The sequence below is a fragment of the Cynara cardunculus genome, assembly GCF_001531365.2.
Source record: "Cynara cardunculus var. scolymus isolate 2C chromosome LG 9, CcrdV1, whole genome shotgun sequence".
NCBI classification, from domain to species: domain Eukaryota; kingdom Viridiplantae; phylum Streptophyta; class Magnoliopsida; order Asterales; family Asteraceae; genus Cynara; species Cynara cardunculus.
Window position 1 is genome coordinate 8,158,834 of NC_037536.1, and position 18,169 is coordinate 8,177,002.

Here is an 18,169-nt window from a genome sequence, read left to right on the forward strand (position 1 = left end):
CAACTAGCATCACCAACTTGCATGGAATCTAATACACATGCAAAAGATTTCCTCCGCACTTTAATTTTCCTCTCGTCGAGTTATTTTTTTTTTAACTTTTGTATTTGGGAACCATTTTGGATAGTTGATTCGTTGATCTAAGGATCTTGTAAACGCATTGTAATTTCTTCCGATTAGTAATAAATTAATATATCTCTTTCCGTACACTATCACTTCGATAGTGGAGCCATGTAAAATCTTGATATCTCGATTTACGTGTCGCTTTGTTATTTGATCGTATATTTTGATATAACTGCTATATTTATGTTTGTGGATCGCTATTAATTTTTAGACCGTAATATATAATATTTACATCTCGTTAATCCACATTTGTTGTATAGGTCAGTTTGTACTGTGGTTTATTGTTATCAGATTGGGATCGTAAATCACTTTGATAATACGATATTGCAACTGCGACCAACCCTACATTTTCAATGGTCCAGACTGATTAAATTCTTCAAGAGGTTGCCTGTTAAGATCTTCTTAAATCATAAAGTGGATCAGTCTAATCAAGACTAACCAAGTAACGGTTTCCCTTTCGACGTTCATGGATCAATATAGCTTATTGACATATACACAAACGTAATAGTCATTATATTATTATACTTATATGAAGACTTACCTAAAGTGAATACCATAACTGGGAATTTCGAGTCTTTAGGAGCAGGTTGACAGCCCTCTGGTATTGTTGCATCACCGATGTATCCTGGAAAACATGTACACTTGTAACCCCCTTCAGTATTACTGCAACGACCATAGCAGCTGATGTTGCTTTTATCGTCGCACTCCTTGATGTCTGCCAAAGAAAAATGTTCACAAATTCAATACAATTTTTGGGTAGATCATTATTTTTTTGGGTAAGGAAATGTAATAATCGATTTAGACCAAGTTTGACAACCATAAGATAATTTATTTTTGAGTTTTTATAAAAGACTCGGTTAATAAGTCATTAATTAACTATTGAAAAGTAATTTTACATAGGGTTTTTAATAATCTCTAGAGGCTTTGTGCACTTTTTCCTATTTTCCCCCTTCTATTACATAAATACATTGTGTTTTAGATTATTTTACATTATTATCTAACTTATCAACTACGTTTTACCATATTGGATAGTCACATAAGAATATAAGTTAAACCTCAAATATATATATATATATATATATATATATATACACACTTGGGATTATGTGAGACCAGCCTGTTTTCGTGAGACCCATGAGACCACCTTTTTACACTTGAAACTTTATAGCAAAATGCTGTGAAGATGACTTTTTTGTAACCTTCACAGTGTTTTTGGTGTGAAGTTTCAAATGTAAAAATGTGGTATCACGAGTCTCACGAAAACAGGTTGGTCTCACGTGAACCCAGGAGCGATCAAAAGAAAACCACTCCAATTTATAAAAACCGTAAAAACTACTCTCATCMATCRTTAATCTTATGAAAWTTTTTCATGAAATTGTTAATCTTGTAAAATTGTTTCATATACTACTTAATGAAATTTTAATGAAATTGTTTCATGTATTTCTTTAAAATTAAAATAATGAAGATGATAATATCCATGATTAACACCCTCCATAATAAAAATGGTTAATCAACCTCTCATAATTACAAAAAAAAAAATGAACAAAATAAAAAATTATGATTGGTTGAATAAGGTTTTCATGGTTTTTATTTGAACCCACCCCTATATATATATATATATATATATATATATATATATATATATATGATACGTTTGGTGATTGCAATTTTGAAACTTTACATTTTTTTCTTTCTTTTAAGTGTTTCAAAAGATTGTTTCATAAAATATAAGTTTATAAGACAAAATAATTGTGCATTTTAAGTAGAAGTATCATAGTGGAACGGGTTCTGAAAAGAGCTAAAAAAATGATAACCCTTTGACAAATTGACTATTTCTATAAATTTCTCTAAGGAGAGACTAAAAAGTTATATCTTTTGATATATTTAACGTTATCAAATTAGTTATAACTTAAAAAACAGTCTCAAACAACGATTTTACGAAGACATGTGTTTTTCGTAAACAGTCGCAAGACCCACCCGTCGAGCAGGGACATAAATCAGCCTGAGAATTCCCAAGATGATTCTTGGGTTTGTCAAGCAGGGTCGAAAGTTGGCCTTAGTGACCCAGGATCATGGGATCCAAGAAAAGGGAAAAAATGACATTATAACTTTAGTATAAAAGACAATCTTATTCATACTTATTTTTGTCGTTGGTAAATTAACAAGAAAGATCAAACCAACAATATGCAACAACATACTCTCGTTGCTACGAGATTCAATCGAACGTTTGGTTAAAAGAAATTTTGATTATTTCTAAAATATAAAACAAATAAATTAAAGTTGAAGGAAATCTTAAGAAGAAAATATAAATAATTTGCGATAAACAGTTGGAGAAAAACTAAGATTATACCTTGGCAACCAGGATATAGATAAGGATTTCCTTCATAGCCTTCACTACAAATGCAACGGTACCCACCGCTTTCCCTTTTAGAATCAACACACTTACTGTTTGATTGGCAGGCGAAACCGTCGATAGCTTTGGCATCACTGCAACTCAGATTACCAATAGCCCATTCAAGCACTATTGGGACACTTGGTTCAATCGTTTCACTCAAGGAAGTATCTTTCAAATCTGCTGCACCATTGAACTTGAATGCGTTTTCCTCACCAACAAACGCATATGTGCAAGGATTAAAAGTCCTCGTATTGTTCATGTCGTCTGAATTCTGCAAGGTCCTGAGCTGAGTTCCATAGTATTTTATGTCGTGCGGTATGGCTGATTGACAACACCCATTGCCTGAACACTGATCACCTACAACATCCTCTGGTGTTGAGCAAAAGACCATACAACCTGTAGATATATTCCTAGACTGCGTTCCTGAAGTCAGCCAAGCATAATCATCGCAGCCGATGACTATGAACTTATTTACTTCCGAGAAGGTGTAAGGCAAATCTGCATAACCCAGGGAAATCTGGAATGAAGTTGAAACTGTGCCGTTTGGTAAATAGCATCTGGAAGACACCTTATTGGTAGTCCTGAGTGTAGAATCAGATATAAGTTTGAGTGAGGTGTAAGCTTCTTCTCTTAAAGTGGCCCTTGGAGGATCTGAAGTTTGGTTACAGTAGACGTTAAACCCATGGCCTATAGAACAATTGGTGTTGTTGCCGATGCCAAAAGGGTAGGGAACAATTACATCTCCGCATCGGCTGGGGCAACCTGGCTTTGCTAAATTGGTAGAGTTAATGAGGGTGTATGTTTCAGATGCTGTAAAAGAGATCAACGTTAGAAGTAGTACCCACATTAGAACAAGGGTTTTCATGGCTGTGTGTTTTGTGGCTTAATTACAAGTGGAGTAGCATTTGAGGGGGTTCTCAAGCTAACCTTCTATAGGACGCAATACATAATCATAAACCTATATATAAGTAATTGGTTTTCCATATGTCATCTCATGTTAATTTTAACATCTTTGATAGTTTGTGGACCACAAGTCAGGAAATGTCTTAATAGACCTGAGAAAGTCAAATATTCAATGCTTGCCGTGTCTAACTTGAAAGCCTACTGGAGTGGTTGACTGACAACCATATGATCATATCTTTCTTGTTTTCTTCTGACTTATAAGCCTACCGGTGGGGTTGAAAGACAACCATACGATCATATCTTTCTTGTTTTCTATTTCACTACGTTTACACACCAAAGGATTGTATGGATAGCGTCCAAAATGTCCAAGACCAAACAACACTAAAGGTGAGATGTAAACTAAACAAACGTTAACACAAATATGATAAATTCAACACAAATTAACGACGAATATCCGATTAAAATTGCAAACTACAAATTATTGAGTTCCAAATCGAATGAACTAATCATCATAACATGGTTCCCGATTGTGTCAACCTATGAACCAATTCATGCATCTCTTTCATCTCCTATTATTCCTCTTCTGCCACCTCCCACGTCTTCACCATTATTGTAGTTCTTCAAGTTACAAATATAAGACAACTTAATGTAAACAATAATCTGAGAAAGAGCTACCTAGCACCTGGTGTCCAGACGCAGCGGTGCCACTACATGATCCAATCAACACCAACATGGGATCTACAATGTACTCGAAGCCCAAGCGGCAACCTTTTTCGCACCCACCGTAGCTCCATATTAACACGAGGATAAGCTTGTATGGTTGAAAGCTTTTCCGGTTTCAGTAGAAGTTAACTTTGAATTTTTTTAGCTTAATGTGTTTAGTAAGAAATATGTACAAGGTAGGGTACGAAATGGATCCAAAACATCCTCCCTATTCCTTGGCAGGGCTGAGGTTTTTGATACCCTATGCGAAGATGCTAAAAGATACTCCTATGCCTTTTTCTTAAGCAAATGAAACAACAGAAGATATGATTTTACGATGAAAGATACGATTTTATTAAAATGAAAAATACAAATGTGAATGTAAACACCATGTATGTAAAAAAATGCCAACCATTCAGATTTGAAAACCAACTTGCAAAACAAATTATTGATCAAATTCGTGGAGACTATGCTTATCCAAATCGAATTTGCATTTTGGACCTCAAAATCACTATAGGTTTAAGCCACTCATTCTCCCTTTTATAAGACTTCGTTTATATGATCAAAAACAAAAACGTTTTATTCAAAGACATTAATAAGTTTATAAAACGTTTTTGAACGTCTTTAAAAAGCTTTTAGAAAACTTCTAATACAAAGTGTCGCATTACTTATTTTATATGATATTTTTGAAACCTGTCCTATAAACACGTTTTTTTTATAAAACACTTGTTTTTACAAGACACTTTTTCAAATAGTGTGCTACAAAATAGATAATACAATGTTTTTTTTTACACAAATGTCCTAAAAACTTGTTATGATACCTAAAAAATCTTGTAAACCTTTTACAATTTAGATAAGACGTTTTATTTTTTGATCATATAAATTATGTTTTATAAAGCATTCTATTAGAATGTCTAGGAATTTTTTACGTTTTATAAACCCAATTTTATCGTAGTGATAGATTATATATTAAAAAAAATTCAATCCTTTTATTTACTTACGTTTTATTTTAGATATAATTTATGATATAATATTGACATTTATGATTTACAATGAATTGAACTAAATTTAGTTTAAGTGTCAAAAAACTTGATGAAATGTTTAACACTTAAATTGTTGTAAAAGAATAGTAGAAAACCAAATTTCATCAACACCAAAAATGATGTAAAAGTGTTATCAGCTTCAAACAAGAATACGAGATGGTATGAAAAATGGTTTTAAAACTGAGGTTGAGAATTCAGTGATTAAACACTAATTATGTTTGGAAGAATTTTGAAATTATAAAATTTTAAACTCATTTTATGAACTTTATTTTGTTGATTTTGATCATTGCTTATTGATGGCACATGAACCTCTCGTTGATATACCACATAGCATGTTACTCACAAATAAAATAAAATAAAATTTAATATACAAGCATTTTACTTACGATTAAGTGCTAAAACTGAAAAGAGAAGCCTAGACCGTAAAATAAATCTACATCAAAAGAGAGATCTATGATAAGGTACAACATAGTCGTGTCCGTTTATGTACCACAGTCGTGCAAATTTCAAAAAAGGTATATGTTGCATCCGTGGAATTGAAACGGACGTCATCAACAGGAAATGGGCTTGAGGGCGTATGAAAGACCCTCCTTGTCATTGTCGATGGTAATGCACTACTTTTTTTCTCGAGTTTTCCATTGTTTCAAATCACTTTCTTAAGCACCAATACTTATGAGAGAGAAAGGTAAAAGGAATTATGTAAGGTAGAATAATTAAGAATGATGGTTTGTAGAAGGTTTTGATGATTAAGGGCTCGTAGTAGCAACAAAAGGAACATGGAAGCCAACTCTGTAAATAGTGTGGTAACGATGTCCTTAATATATAACCACAGTCAAGTATTAGAACGTTGCTTAAGTAGAAAAATAGTAAATGCAATACGTAAAAATATAGAATTAACTATAACAAATATAATGATCTTCTACTTTCAAACATATACTCATAATGGCATGAATTTACATATAAAGCACTTTGTATGATATCATAAATATGAAATAGGGATGCTGATGTCATGTACAAGTCTCTTCCTTCCTAAATCATCAAGCATTACATACTTAGAGCATTTTGTATTTCGTACCTATACTACTTGAACTATACCCTCCAAAAGTATCACTATTAGTTATAAATGATGCATTTGGTACATGGGATGGGACGGGACATGACAAAACTCGTTGTCCCACGTTTGGCGCATCATGGGACAAATCAAGAACTCACTATCCTACGTTTGACGCGACATGGGATAGGGACAAGAATTGGGACAAGGTGGGACAACATGAGACAAAAGAGGTTTTTTCTTGTTCCACCAAAATAGATGGAACAAGATCAGACAAGAATGAGACAGAAACTAAAATATTACTAATCTACCTTAGTTCGATATATAACCTTAATATGATATTTGTTTTAATGGTCATCATACTAGTTTCGGCCGCCTCCACCTTCTCTTTCACTACAACAACATCCTCTATCGCCTCCACAACCACCATTCACCAAGTCCATCGCCATCTCTGCCATATTCAACCACTGACCACTACCGTCCATTGCCACCACCACTACCGTCATTCGCCACCTCTAACTCCTCTTCTACTACAACAACCTCGTTCACCACTATCCATTGCCACCTTTACAACCACCATCGGTCACTAAACACCACCACGCATTACCACCAACACTACCACTGTTGGCCACCTTCAAATCCTCCTATACCGCAATAACATCCTCCATGACCTCCACAACACATATAAATGTTAGATATCATCTTGTGTGGGATGTCATAGAAGATGGTGATATTTCTCTCATGAAGGTGCATATGGATGAGAACCCCATAGACATGTTAACCAAGGTGGTACCGTGGTGGTAAGTTTAAGCATTGCTTGGAATTACTAAATATCATTTGGTGTTTATTGCTCTTGAGAGCAATGACCCCATTGGGCGGTGTCAGGGTAAGGTGGAGACATCACCCGATGATGTGAACTACGACAGTTTGATCCCATGCAAAGGGTACGTAGGTGATACGTACTAAGTATTTAGTACGTAAAATACCTTTTTATTCTCTTTTAGTTAGGTTATTTTTTATTTATATCCCAACTTTGAGTTATTTAATCTCTTTTCTCTGTTTTTATGCTACGAAGATTGATGAACCTGTTTTTAGTGGATTTTGGTCTAAAATGAGTTTATTTTGGACAGATTGGAGCAGGTCGATGCTGTGGAAATGTGGTAGCATGACCTGATGGTAGAAGAAGAGATGGATGAGACTTAGAGTTGACCGACAAGACATGGGGAAGACCTTTGAAAGACTTCTAAAGTTGAAACAACTGTAGTTTGATCAGATTAGCTGGAGTTTACAAGACAAATTTAGTTGCTTTCTAAATATTAGTTTGCTAATATGTACTTTTTAGTTTCTTTTAAACTATGGAGGTGTGAAATGTCCATTTTAACCTCATTCCATCCCTAGTATAAAAAAGGGATGTTGGGATGAGTTTTCAACACACCACACCATTCACCACCTCACTTCTTACACCATATTCTCTTTTGTTTCTCTCTTCAAGTAGTTTGCATGCTACTTGGAGAACAAGTTTCTTAATATTATTAATCTTTTGGTTACATTTCGAGTTTCTTTAATCGCTTTATTTAATCCATTTCTTTATATTATCGCTCTTATTATTCCGTCATTTATTTATTTACGCTTACTTGCATTTTATTTATGTCATTTATTTATTTACGCTTTCCGCATCTTTATTATTCCGTCATTTACTTTCCGCATTTATTTTATGTCTTTACTTATTGTAATTTATATTTCTTGTCATTTACTTTTCATCATGAGTAGCTAATTTTATTAGCTCGGTTGTATGACGAAAAGGGTGAGTTTTTAAACCAAAATATAGTTGGCCCTTTCATGTAACAACGATGTTTTACTTTTTCATTTCAAATTTTATAAAACCAATGACACTTCTTGACGAGTTGATCACTTTGAAAGTGTTAAAGTGTCGTGGACTCTAAGCGGAGCCATTGATTGCACGTCAGTTTGGATGATATGGGAAGTAGAGTTGAGAGAGTTGCTAACAAAGATATTTGTTATCCGTATTTTCTAAGTTGTTAATTCTCGACGGGTTGATCACTCTGAAGTGTTAAAGTGGAATGGACTCAGAGATGAGCCATTCAGACACGTCAACTTGAATGATATGGGAATCCACTCAAGAGAGTGATTTTTAACAAAGAGATTTGTTTATTTATATACTTTGAAGACACCATTTGTCACTTTCACTGGTTTGGATACCTCATAGAGATATTGGTTGAAAGCTATAATATCAGTGCATTGGTGAAGTCCGAGAGGAATACTTTCAAAGTAATTGGTAAAAATAGTTGTTACTGATTGCATGTTGTAGTAATTTGTCAACATGGTTTCATGCTGTAGCATTTTGACAGCATTGGTCGACTGGAAATAGTATTTACATCTCACCCGAAAAGTCATACACCCTAGCTTGCTTTTATTATTCTGTTATCTCCTGTTAATTTTTAGTTGTGTTAACTATGTTCTAATCAAAATCTTCGAATTAGCCTTCTAAAATCATTTCCTTAACTTTACTTTCTTTTAAACTTTTACTACGATCCCTGTGGACGATATCTGGTACTTGTACCACTTTTATTACTTGAAAAATGATATTGGGACTATTTGTATACTTGCTTTTAGTCCTGATTGTTGTTTGTGGCCTTGTTTGCTCAATCGCCATCAAGTTTTTGGCGCCGCTGCCGGGATTTTGTTAGTTAAAAGTTTTCTTGTAAGTAAAGTAAAAGATTTGAATTTTTCTCATCCCGTTTTTAAATCATTTTTAAAGTAGTGTATCTCACGAAGACATCGCGGTGAAATTTTTGAATTGGATCCCGATATTGAGAGAACGTTTCGCCAAAGGAGGCTCAAAGAGCATTTTTTGCTCTACTCTCTCCCAACATGGAGTTACCTTCCCCAGTCATCCCTGAGATTCCACATTTAGAAAACCAACCGCCTGCCTTTGGGACAGTACCACATTTTTCCGATTTTTCCGCAAGGACCCCCACATCATCATAATAATAATTTGGGTAATGAGGACACGAAATCGGAAAATAATGAACAACCAAGAGAGCAAACTCCAAACATCATTAATTTGGCAAATTCCAAAAATGGACGAATCATGGACTACGCCATCACTGATTTTGAGCAATTAAATTCCGAGATAGTTAGGCCACATATGACTGCTCTTCATTTCGAACTAAAACCGATTATGTTTCACATGTTGCAAACAAAAGGACAATTTGCCGGATTACCTTCGGAGGACCCACACTCACATTTGAAATCTTTTATGAAAATCACTGATGCTTTCCTGATCCCGGGAGTGTCTAATGACGCTCTGAGACTCACTTTATTCCCATTTTYTCTAAGGGATCGGGCAAAGGCATGGTTTAATTCATTACCACCGGGTTCTGTGCTTTCATGGAATAATATGGCGGAAAAGTTTTTACAAAAATATTTCCCACCAACTAGGAACGCTAAGTCGAGGAATGAAATTTGCCTTTTTAAATAAATGGACGATGAAGTTGTTCCTGACGCTTGGGAAAGGTTCAAAGAGCTGTTAAGGAGATACTCTCACAATGGCATCCCGTACTGTATTCAACTCGAGATGTTTTACAATGGGTTAAATCCCATGGCAAAACAAATGCTCGATGCGACTACGGCGGAGCCTTTACAGTTACGACCTACAATGAAGGATATGAGATCCTAGAAAACATTTCTGCTAATAATGGACATTGGACTGATCCACGTGCTCAATCACAAAAGAAGACATCAATAATACATGATGTTGATGCATATACTGCATTAACAGCACAACTCTCTTCTATGGCCAATATGCTTAAAAATCTAACTTCTGGCCAAGGAGTGCAGTCAGCTGTTATATCACCTATTCCAGCTGTCCTCTCAGTGCAGTGTGTCTGTTGTGGAGGGGAACACTCTTATGAACTGTGTCCACATAATGTTGAATCTATGAATTATGTTCATAACAGATCGAATACCTACACTAGCACATAAAATGCCAGTTGGAGAAAGCACCCAAATTTTTCATGGAATAGTTCAAGTTTTAATCCTCCAGTCCATAAGCAACAAGGAAACCCTAATTTTCAACAACAACAAAATGCAAGCAGTTCTAATCCTCAGAATCACCATCACCGGAATTTTCAAAGTAATCAACCACCTTTTCAGACCAAACCACCTCCACAGTCCGAATCATCATCTTCCTTGGAAGCTATAATAAAAGGACTGGTAGCATAGTCCCAAGCACAGCAGCAAATGATGACTCAAAATCAATCTTTGTTCAATCAACAAAATGCTGCCATTAGAAACCTAGAAACGCAAGTCAGTCAACTTGCTCTTAATCAGAATAGTAGAGCCCTTGGTACTTTGCCTAGTAACACTGAAGTTCCGAGAGATCTAGAAAAAGAACATGTAAAGGTAATGACTCTTAGGAGTGGAAAGGAATTAACCGAGACTATCCCAAAAGAAAGTGAACAGGTTGTGTCTAAACCTGAGACTATACCCATGGTCCCTGTTACTGAAAGTCCACCAAAACCTTTGGATGACCAACCTCCTGAGACCACCACTTTTGTTCCTCCTAAGTCGGACTATCCTTTGTTATTTCCAGAAAAAGTTGCTAGGAAAAAGCCAATTGAGGATGAGGTTATAACAGGTCCAAAAACCAAAGACGAAATCTCATCTGAACCTCAAGAAAGTAAGACCAAGACTCTAGGCACTCTGGACCCATCTTGCTCAACACAACCTGACAAAGCTATCATAAAGCTAGTTCATCTTTATGTTCCTTTTCCCCAAAAGTTAAGGAACCAAAAGGAAGAACTGCAATTCAAGAAGTTTTTGGAAGTGTTTAAAGCATTGCATATCAACATACCCCTTGTTGAAGCAATTGCGAAAATGCCCAGTTATGCCAAGTTCCTTAAAGACATTTTGAGTAAGAAGAAGAAGTTAACCGAATATGAGACCGTAGCTCTTACCGAGGGATGTAGTGCACTTCTAACCAACAAAATACTCCCTAAGCTTAAAGATCCCGGGAGTTTCACTATTCCTTGTTCTATAGGTGGAAAGGAGATTGGTAAAGCATTGTGTGATCTAGGAGCTAGTATCAACCTCATGCCCTTGTCTGTTTTTAACACCTTAGGCATTGGAGAAGCTAGACCCACCACTGTCACCTTGCAATTGGCCAATAGAACCATTGCTTATCCTAAAGGTATGATTGAGGATGTCTTAGTTCAGGTTGACAAATTCATATTTCCAGCTGACTTTATCATTCTGGATTTTGAGGCTGATAAGGATATTCCCATCATCTTAGGGAGACCTTTCTTAGCCACTGGTGGAACTTTGATTGATGTCCAAAAAGAAAAGCTAACCATGAGACTCCAAGACCAAAAAGTCGCTTTCAATATATTTAATTCCTTAAAGTACCCTGATTACTTAGAGGAATGCTTAGGAGTTACTGAGATTGAGACATTGTGCTATGAGGAAGGAGTTAGGAAGGCCTGTAAGTTAGAAGAGGAGGAAGGTGCTGAGATAGGTGATGATATTGTTGAGGATTTAGAAGGTGATGTCCCATCTGATGCTGCAGCATTTGAGCTGTTGGACAATAGTGAGCTTAAGAATTTTACCCCGTCTATAATTTCACCACCTGTTCTGGAGTTAAAGCAACTCCCATCTCACTTGAAGTATGCATTTCTAGGAGAGGAAGGTAAATTACCTGTTATCATATCATCTACCCTAGACTTACATCAAGAAAAGAAGCTTGTAGATATGTTGAAGTTGCACACCAAAGCCATAGGATGGACCATTGCTGACCTTAAGGGGATTAGTCCTTCTATTTGTCAACATAAGATCATCCTAGATGAAAAGAACTTCAAATCTATAGAGCCTCAAAGGAGATTGAACCCTGTCATGAAAGAAGTAGTGAAGAAGGAAATTTTGAAATGGCTAGATGCCAGAATAATTTTTCCAATAGCCGGTAGTTCTTGGGTTAGTCCAATCAGTGTGTCCCAAAGAAGGGAGGGTTTACAGTTGTCACCAATGACAAGAATGAACTCATCCCCACAAGAATAGTGTCTGGTTGGAGGATATGCATGGACTATCGTAGGCTAAACAAAGCCACTCAAAAGGACCATTTTCCATTGCCTTTTATTGATCAGATGTTAGACAGGGTGGCTGGAAAAGAGTATTACTGCTTTTTGGATGGATACTCTGGATATAACCAAACAGTCATATCACCCGAGGACCAAGAAAAGACCACCTTCATATGTCCCTATGGTACTTTTGCCTTTAGAAGAATGCCATTTGGACTTTGCAATGCTCTTGCAACTTTTCAGAGATGCATGATGTCCATATTCTCTAACATGCTTGAAAAATCCATAAAAATCTTTATGGATGGTTTTTCAGTTTATCGCTCATCTTTTGATAATTGTTTGGAAAATCTAAAAAGGAGTCTTGAAAGATGTGAAGAAACTGATCTGGTTCTCAACTAGAAAAATGTCATTTCATGGTCAAAGAAGGAATTGTTTTAGGCCATTTAATTTCCAAAAGAGGAGTTGAGGTAGATGAAGTTTTCTTGGTCATGCTGGGTTTTACCGAAGGTTTATAAAAGACTTTTCAAAAATCTCAAAACCTTTGTGTTTACTTTTGCAACATGATCAAAAGTTTGATTTTACGAATGAATGTAGAAATGCATTCAACACTTTAAAGAAAGCTTAGTAACTGCACCAGTAGTTGTTGCTCCTGACTGGAACAAACCCTTTGAGACCATGTGTAATGCCAGTGACTGGGCTGTTGGAGCTGTCTTAGGTCAAAGAAAGGAAAAAGTTTTTCATTCAATTTATCATGCAAGTAAGACCTTGAATGAAGTACAACTCAACTACACAACAACTGAAAAAGAACCGTTAACTGTGGTTTTGTCTTTTGAAAGATACAGATCATATTTGATGGGAACAAAGGTCATTGTTCACACTGACCATGCTGCCATCAAGTATTTGATTTCCAAAAAAAGATGGTAAACCTAGGTTAATAAGATGGGTTCTGTTGTTGCAAGAGTTTGACCTTGAGATAGTGGATAGGAAAGGAGTTGACAACCAAGTTGCTGACCACTTGTCAAGATTAGAGAAGCCTAGGGAGAGCCTAGAAGAAGGAGAGATTGTTGAAACATTCCCCGATGAGAGAATTCTAGTGTTAGAATCAAAGCCACCATGGTTTGCTGATATAGCAAACTATTTGGCTTGTGGAATTAGACCTTCTGATATTTCTGGCCATATGTTCAAAAAGTTTCTCCATGATACTAAAACTTACCTTTGGGATGACCCTTATTTGTTTAAAATCAGTGTAGATCAAATTTTAAGAAGGTGCATCCCAGAAACTGAAGTGGTAGCAATCATGCAGCATTGCCACCAAGCAGCATATGGAGGATACTTTAGAGGCCAAAGAACAACTGCTAAAGTTTTACAATCTGGATTTTATTGGCCTACTCTCTTCAAATATGCCCACAATTTTGCACAAAGATGCAATGAGTGTCAAAGAAGTGGTTCCATTTCCAAAAGGAATGAAATGCCACTTAATGGGATCTTAGAAGTAGAGTTGTTTGATGTATAGGGGATAGACTTCATGGGTCCATTTCCTCCATCAAATCATTGTCAATACATTCTAGTGGCTGTTGATTATGTATCAAAATGGGTAGAGGCCATGGCTTGCGTTACTAATGATGCAAAAACTGTGGTTAAATTTCTTCAAAAGCAAATTTTTACTAGGTTTGGTACCCCAAGGGCACTAATTAGTGATGAGGGTACCTACTTTGTAAATAACCTGTTGAGTGGAGTTCTTGAAAAGTACAACATTAACCATAGAATAGCAAATGCCTACCACCCGCAAACTAATGGATTAGCTGAACTCTCAAACCGATAAATAAAAGGAATTTTAGAAAAGGTTGTCAAGCCAAATCGAAAGGATTGGGCTTTCAAGTTAGATGACGCTTTATAGGCATACCGGACTGCTTTTAAAACACCCATTGGTATGTCCCCATATAAGCTGGTTTTTGGTAAAGCTTGTCACCTACCTTTGGAACTTGAACACAAAGCATATTGGGCCATCAAAGAATAAAATATGTGCCCAGATATGGCTGCCAGTAAAAGAACAATCCAGCTGTGTGAATTAGAGGAACATAGGAATCTGAAAATGCCAGGATTTATAAAGATAAAACAAAAAATGGCATGATAAAAGAATTCARCACCGGGAGTTGAGAGTTGGTCAGAAAGCTCTTTTGTTTAACTCTAGGTTGAAACTGTTCCCGGGAAAGTTCAAGTCCCGTTGGTCTGGACCTTTCCTCATTCATAAAGTTTATTCGTACGGAGCAGTTAACCTAATCAATCCCGAGGACAATTCTGTGTTCAAAGTTAATGGTCAAAGAGTGAAGTTATTTCATGATCTGGTAGAAATTCCAGAGTTATGCTCTGTGAATTTTGTTACCCTTTGCTAAAAGCTTCGGTATTTTTGGACTTTTTATATGTTCAAAATATTTGTGTGTAAATATTTATGTTTGCTTTAATTTTTGTTTTTATTATAGTTATTGATATTATTAATAATATTGTCATTATTTGTCGTGTGTTTTGCAATACAGTCAATCATCAAGAAAAGCCTGAGGTCTTGCTGCAGCATCTGAAAACCCTAGCCTTTAATGGAGAATCTTGGAAATTTTTAAAAGTCTGAAAATTTTGAGTGGAAAAAGCATGATGTCATTCTTAAAAATTAAATTTTAAAGAAATATGATCATCTTTTAAATGCCAGCCGAGTTTGGTACCATTTGCAAAGAGAAAAGTACTTCTTTGTTATTGAAATGATATCTTGTTACCACCTTTTCAAACATCCTAAGTTGTCAAGTAACCCTTCCCTTCAAACGTGACTAAAGTTTGAAAACCTACTTCCCATTTTACCCTTGTCTATTGTATAAACCCACTTGTATTCCAAGAAACCCTCTTTTTCTCCTCTATCTTTTCCCTCTCATTTCTAATTGTCTCTCTCTCCCGACCGGTAACCGCTCCCCAACCATCACCAACATTCAAATCAATGGCGAGAGTGAAGAGGGCTCTGGTCCGCGACCCACCTCCGACGCGGGCATTTGAAGCACCGCCGGCGTAACCGTCTGACCCACCACCGCCGGTGGCCACTGCCACTGTGCGCACTCCTGTCTCGTCACGAAGACAGCCGGCGAGAAAGGGGAAAAGAATCCCCATTGCAAAGAAGAAGAAGGGTGAGTCATCTACACTCCTTGTTGATGAAGACTCACCATCACCACCGTCGTCGCCATCTCTGCCACTATCATCCACTTCTATCGCCGTCGAAGCCATTCCACCTGAAGTACCAATAGCCGCACCTCCTCTTCAAATGGTGCCATCTGCTGCCATCATCCTATTTACAGACCCTCTAAAGAAAGCAAAGGAAATGGTGAAATCATCCACTATGCCGATTCCAAAAAAAGCCATAACTTCATCTCCGACCACCACCAACAGAGAAACACTCGAAACTTCTCAAAAGGTACATTCTTCATCCGATAGTACACCCCCTGAGGGCCTCTTCATCTCTAATTCTGAGGAAGAGGAGGACCCTGCCTCTAAGGCACAAACAGGGAAAATTTTGATGGAAAATTAGGAATGCACTCTTGAAAATATTACTGTTATTGAAAAACCGAGGAAGCCTCTCCTTTTGACTGCCTCTGGGCAAGACACGGATGAAGAGGATGATATGCCTCATGTTGTTCCTCATGACCCCATACTCGACCTCAATGAGGAATTTTTTGGGGAAGAGGATGAAGAACCCCCTGTTGAGGTTGTGTCTAAAAAAAGAAGGTTGGTCAAGGCTTGTGATAAAATAAAGTCAAAAGCAGTAGTTAATGAGGAACCATCTAGAAAGAAGACCATGTCTCAAAGGGTTGTGATTGAGTCACCTAGGAACTCTGAGACTGATGCTGTAGCATTGCAGCAGCATTCCTCCAGACTTAAGAGGAAGAGGGTGGCTATGGCCCAAAGGCTAGCCACCATTCCAAGGCCGATCAGAACCCACAATGGTTTTAGTTCTAAGGCTGCTGAAAAGATGTATGTTAGATTCCAAAACAGGGTTGGATTCCCAGACAAGGGATTTGATAGGCAAAGCATTAGGGAATTTGCATTCATAAGAGAGGTGGTAGAGGCTCATGGTATAGAGCAGATGTGCATGGTCCCAACTTCCTATAACCTGACTCTAATTAGAGAGTTCTATGCTCAATTAGCAGCATATAACACATCCAAGATATCGATTAGGGGGATGACTTTCATGTTCAACTCTAAAGCCATCAATCGGCTGTATAGCCTAGACCCCCCTAAAGAGACAGATTGCTCTAGAATGGTGAGGCATGCAACCTTAGAAGATTTGACTGAGGTGGCTGATGAGATAGGGAAACAAGAGGCTGTTTGGGATGAACACTCGAATTACATGTTGAGGACTTTTAAGGCCTACAATCTTACGGCCAATGCCAATGTATGGATTAATTTTTTAAGGCACTCCATTGCTCCTACCACACATGATAGCTCAGTATTGGTGGAGAGAATGTTGTTGCTTTATTGTCTAGTTACAGGAAAGTACAACAACTTTGGAAGAGTGATAGAGAAGAGTATTCAGACATGTTCGGGCAGAAGTAGGGGGAAGATGTATTCCCTTGTTTGATCACATGGTTGTTAGTAGAGAATGGAATTCCTCAGTATTGTGAGGATCAAATGGTGAAAGAGCAAGGGGAGAAATGGAAGATTCACATGAACACAGTTTCTAGGCTGAGGGAGAAGAAGGAAAAAGGGAATGGAGCTAGTGATATGTTGTGTTTGATGCAAGACCTGCTTGCTCAAAATAGCAGTTTGATGGATAGCTTGTTGGGACAAAGAAATGAGTTCTTTGACAAGATAGACAGGTTGAAGGGGGAGTTGGTTGCGCAAGTGAGGGCAGCAGAGAAGAAAACCAGAGGAGACATCAAGATGGTAAGAGCTGAGTTGGAAGCAAAGATAAGTGCTCAAGTGAAGAAACTGGGAAAGAAGTTGAAGGCCTTGAAGGAAGAGAATGCAAGGCTGTTTGATGAGAATGCTCGATTGAAGAAGGAGTGCAAGAGGTTGAAGGACATCATCTCCACTTCACCTACTCCTATGGAGTAGGACAGGTTCTATCATCCCCTCTTTAGCTTCTTGTATTTATTTTATTTCAACTTGTTTTTATTTTCTTGAGTCTGGGATTGTCTTTTACATTTTCTAGTTTATTTTCTTGCAAAGAACACATACGTTTATAATTGCCATATGCTTGTATAGCCAAAATAATTCTTGAAGTTTAGCTACACTTTCTAATCATTTGGTATCACTAGAACTAGCTTGTTTTGCTTAGGAACACATTTTGATGTACATCATATGCTCAACTAAAAGAGGATGTAGGCCCTTTGTTCTTTTCTCAAAATTTAGCCACTTGTAGCCATTGCATAAACAGCCCCCTATACACTTCCAATGAGGACATTGAAAAATCTGAGTTTGGGGGAGGGTACCATCATTGATCAAAGCAATGCAAAAGAGCACAAAGTGCCAAAAGTGGAGATCAAAGTGCACAAAGTGCATAACGCTTCAAAGTCATATTTGAGATCTAAGAACACCAAAAATGTCCCATAGGGGTAGGTGTAAACACCAAAAATGTCCCATAAGGACAAGTGTAAATGCATTCAACAAAAGAGCACAAAGTGCCAAAAATTTGAAAAATTCAAAGTTGATGTATAAAGGAGAGAAAAGGCAAAGAGAGGAAAAAATGTGCCAAATGAGAGTAAACCAGTTACTTCCAAGTCCTATTGATCTTAGACATATGATGTGTTGAGCATAACAAAGAGCAAATAGAGCTAGCTTATGGTTCATGCTAATGGTTAGTTAAGACACGCTTACTTAAGACTTATGA

At 36.9% G+C, this 18,169-nt stretch overlaps 2 protein-coding genes across 2 annotated transcripts in view; one reads left to right on the plus strand and one right to left on the minus strand.

The window, feature by feature from the left end:
- The window catches only part of LOC112517737 (wall-associated receptor kinase 5-like), an 8,520-nt gene extending 5,077 nt beyond the window's left edge, over window positions 1–3,443 (minus strand). The window contains exons 1-2 of the mRNA XM_025125115.1: window positions 2,471–3,443; window positions 662–835 (exon numbers count right to left, since the gene is read on the minus strand). Of these exons, the coding sequence (XP_024980883.1) occupies window positions 662–835; window positions 2,471–3,380 (1,084 nt within the window). The 5' untranslated portion in view covers window positions 3,381–3,443. The remainder of the gene's footprint in view (window positions 1–661; window positions 836–2,470) is intronic.
- Window positions 3,444–10,480: 7,037 nt separating this feature from the next.
- LOC112517738 lies at window positions 10,481–13,819 on the plus strand. The gene is made up of 2 exons (XM_025125116.1): window positions 10,481–11,921; window positions 13,266–13,819. The coding sequence occupies exons 1-2, from the start codon at window positions 10,481–10,483 to the stop codon at window positions 13,817–13,819; spliced, it is 1,995 nt and encodes a 664-aa protein (XP_024980884.1).
- Window positions 13,820–18,169: the final 4,350 nt, after the last annotated feature.

Coding starts and splice junctions, on each gene's coding strand:
- LOC112517738 (XM_025125116.1), top strand. CDS start 10,481: ATGACTCAAAATCAATCTTTGTTCAATCAACAAAATGCTGCCATTAGA. Junction 11,922..13,265: donor TGCATTTCTAGGAGAGGAAG/GTAAATTACCTG, acceptor TGTTGTTGCAAG/AGTTTGACCTTGAGATAGTG.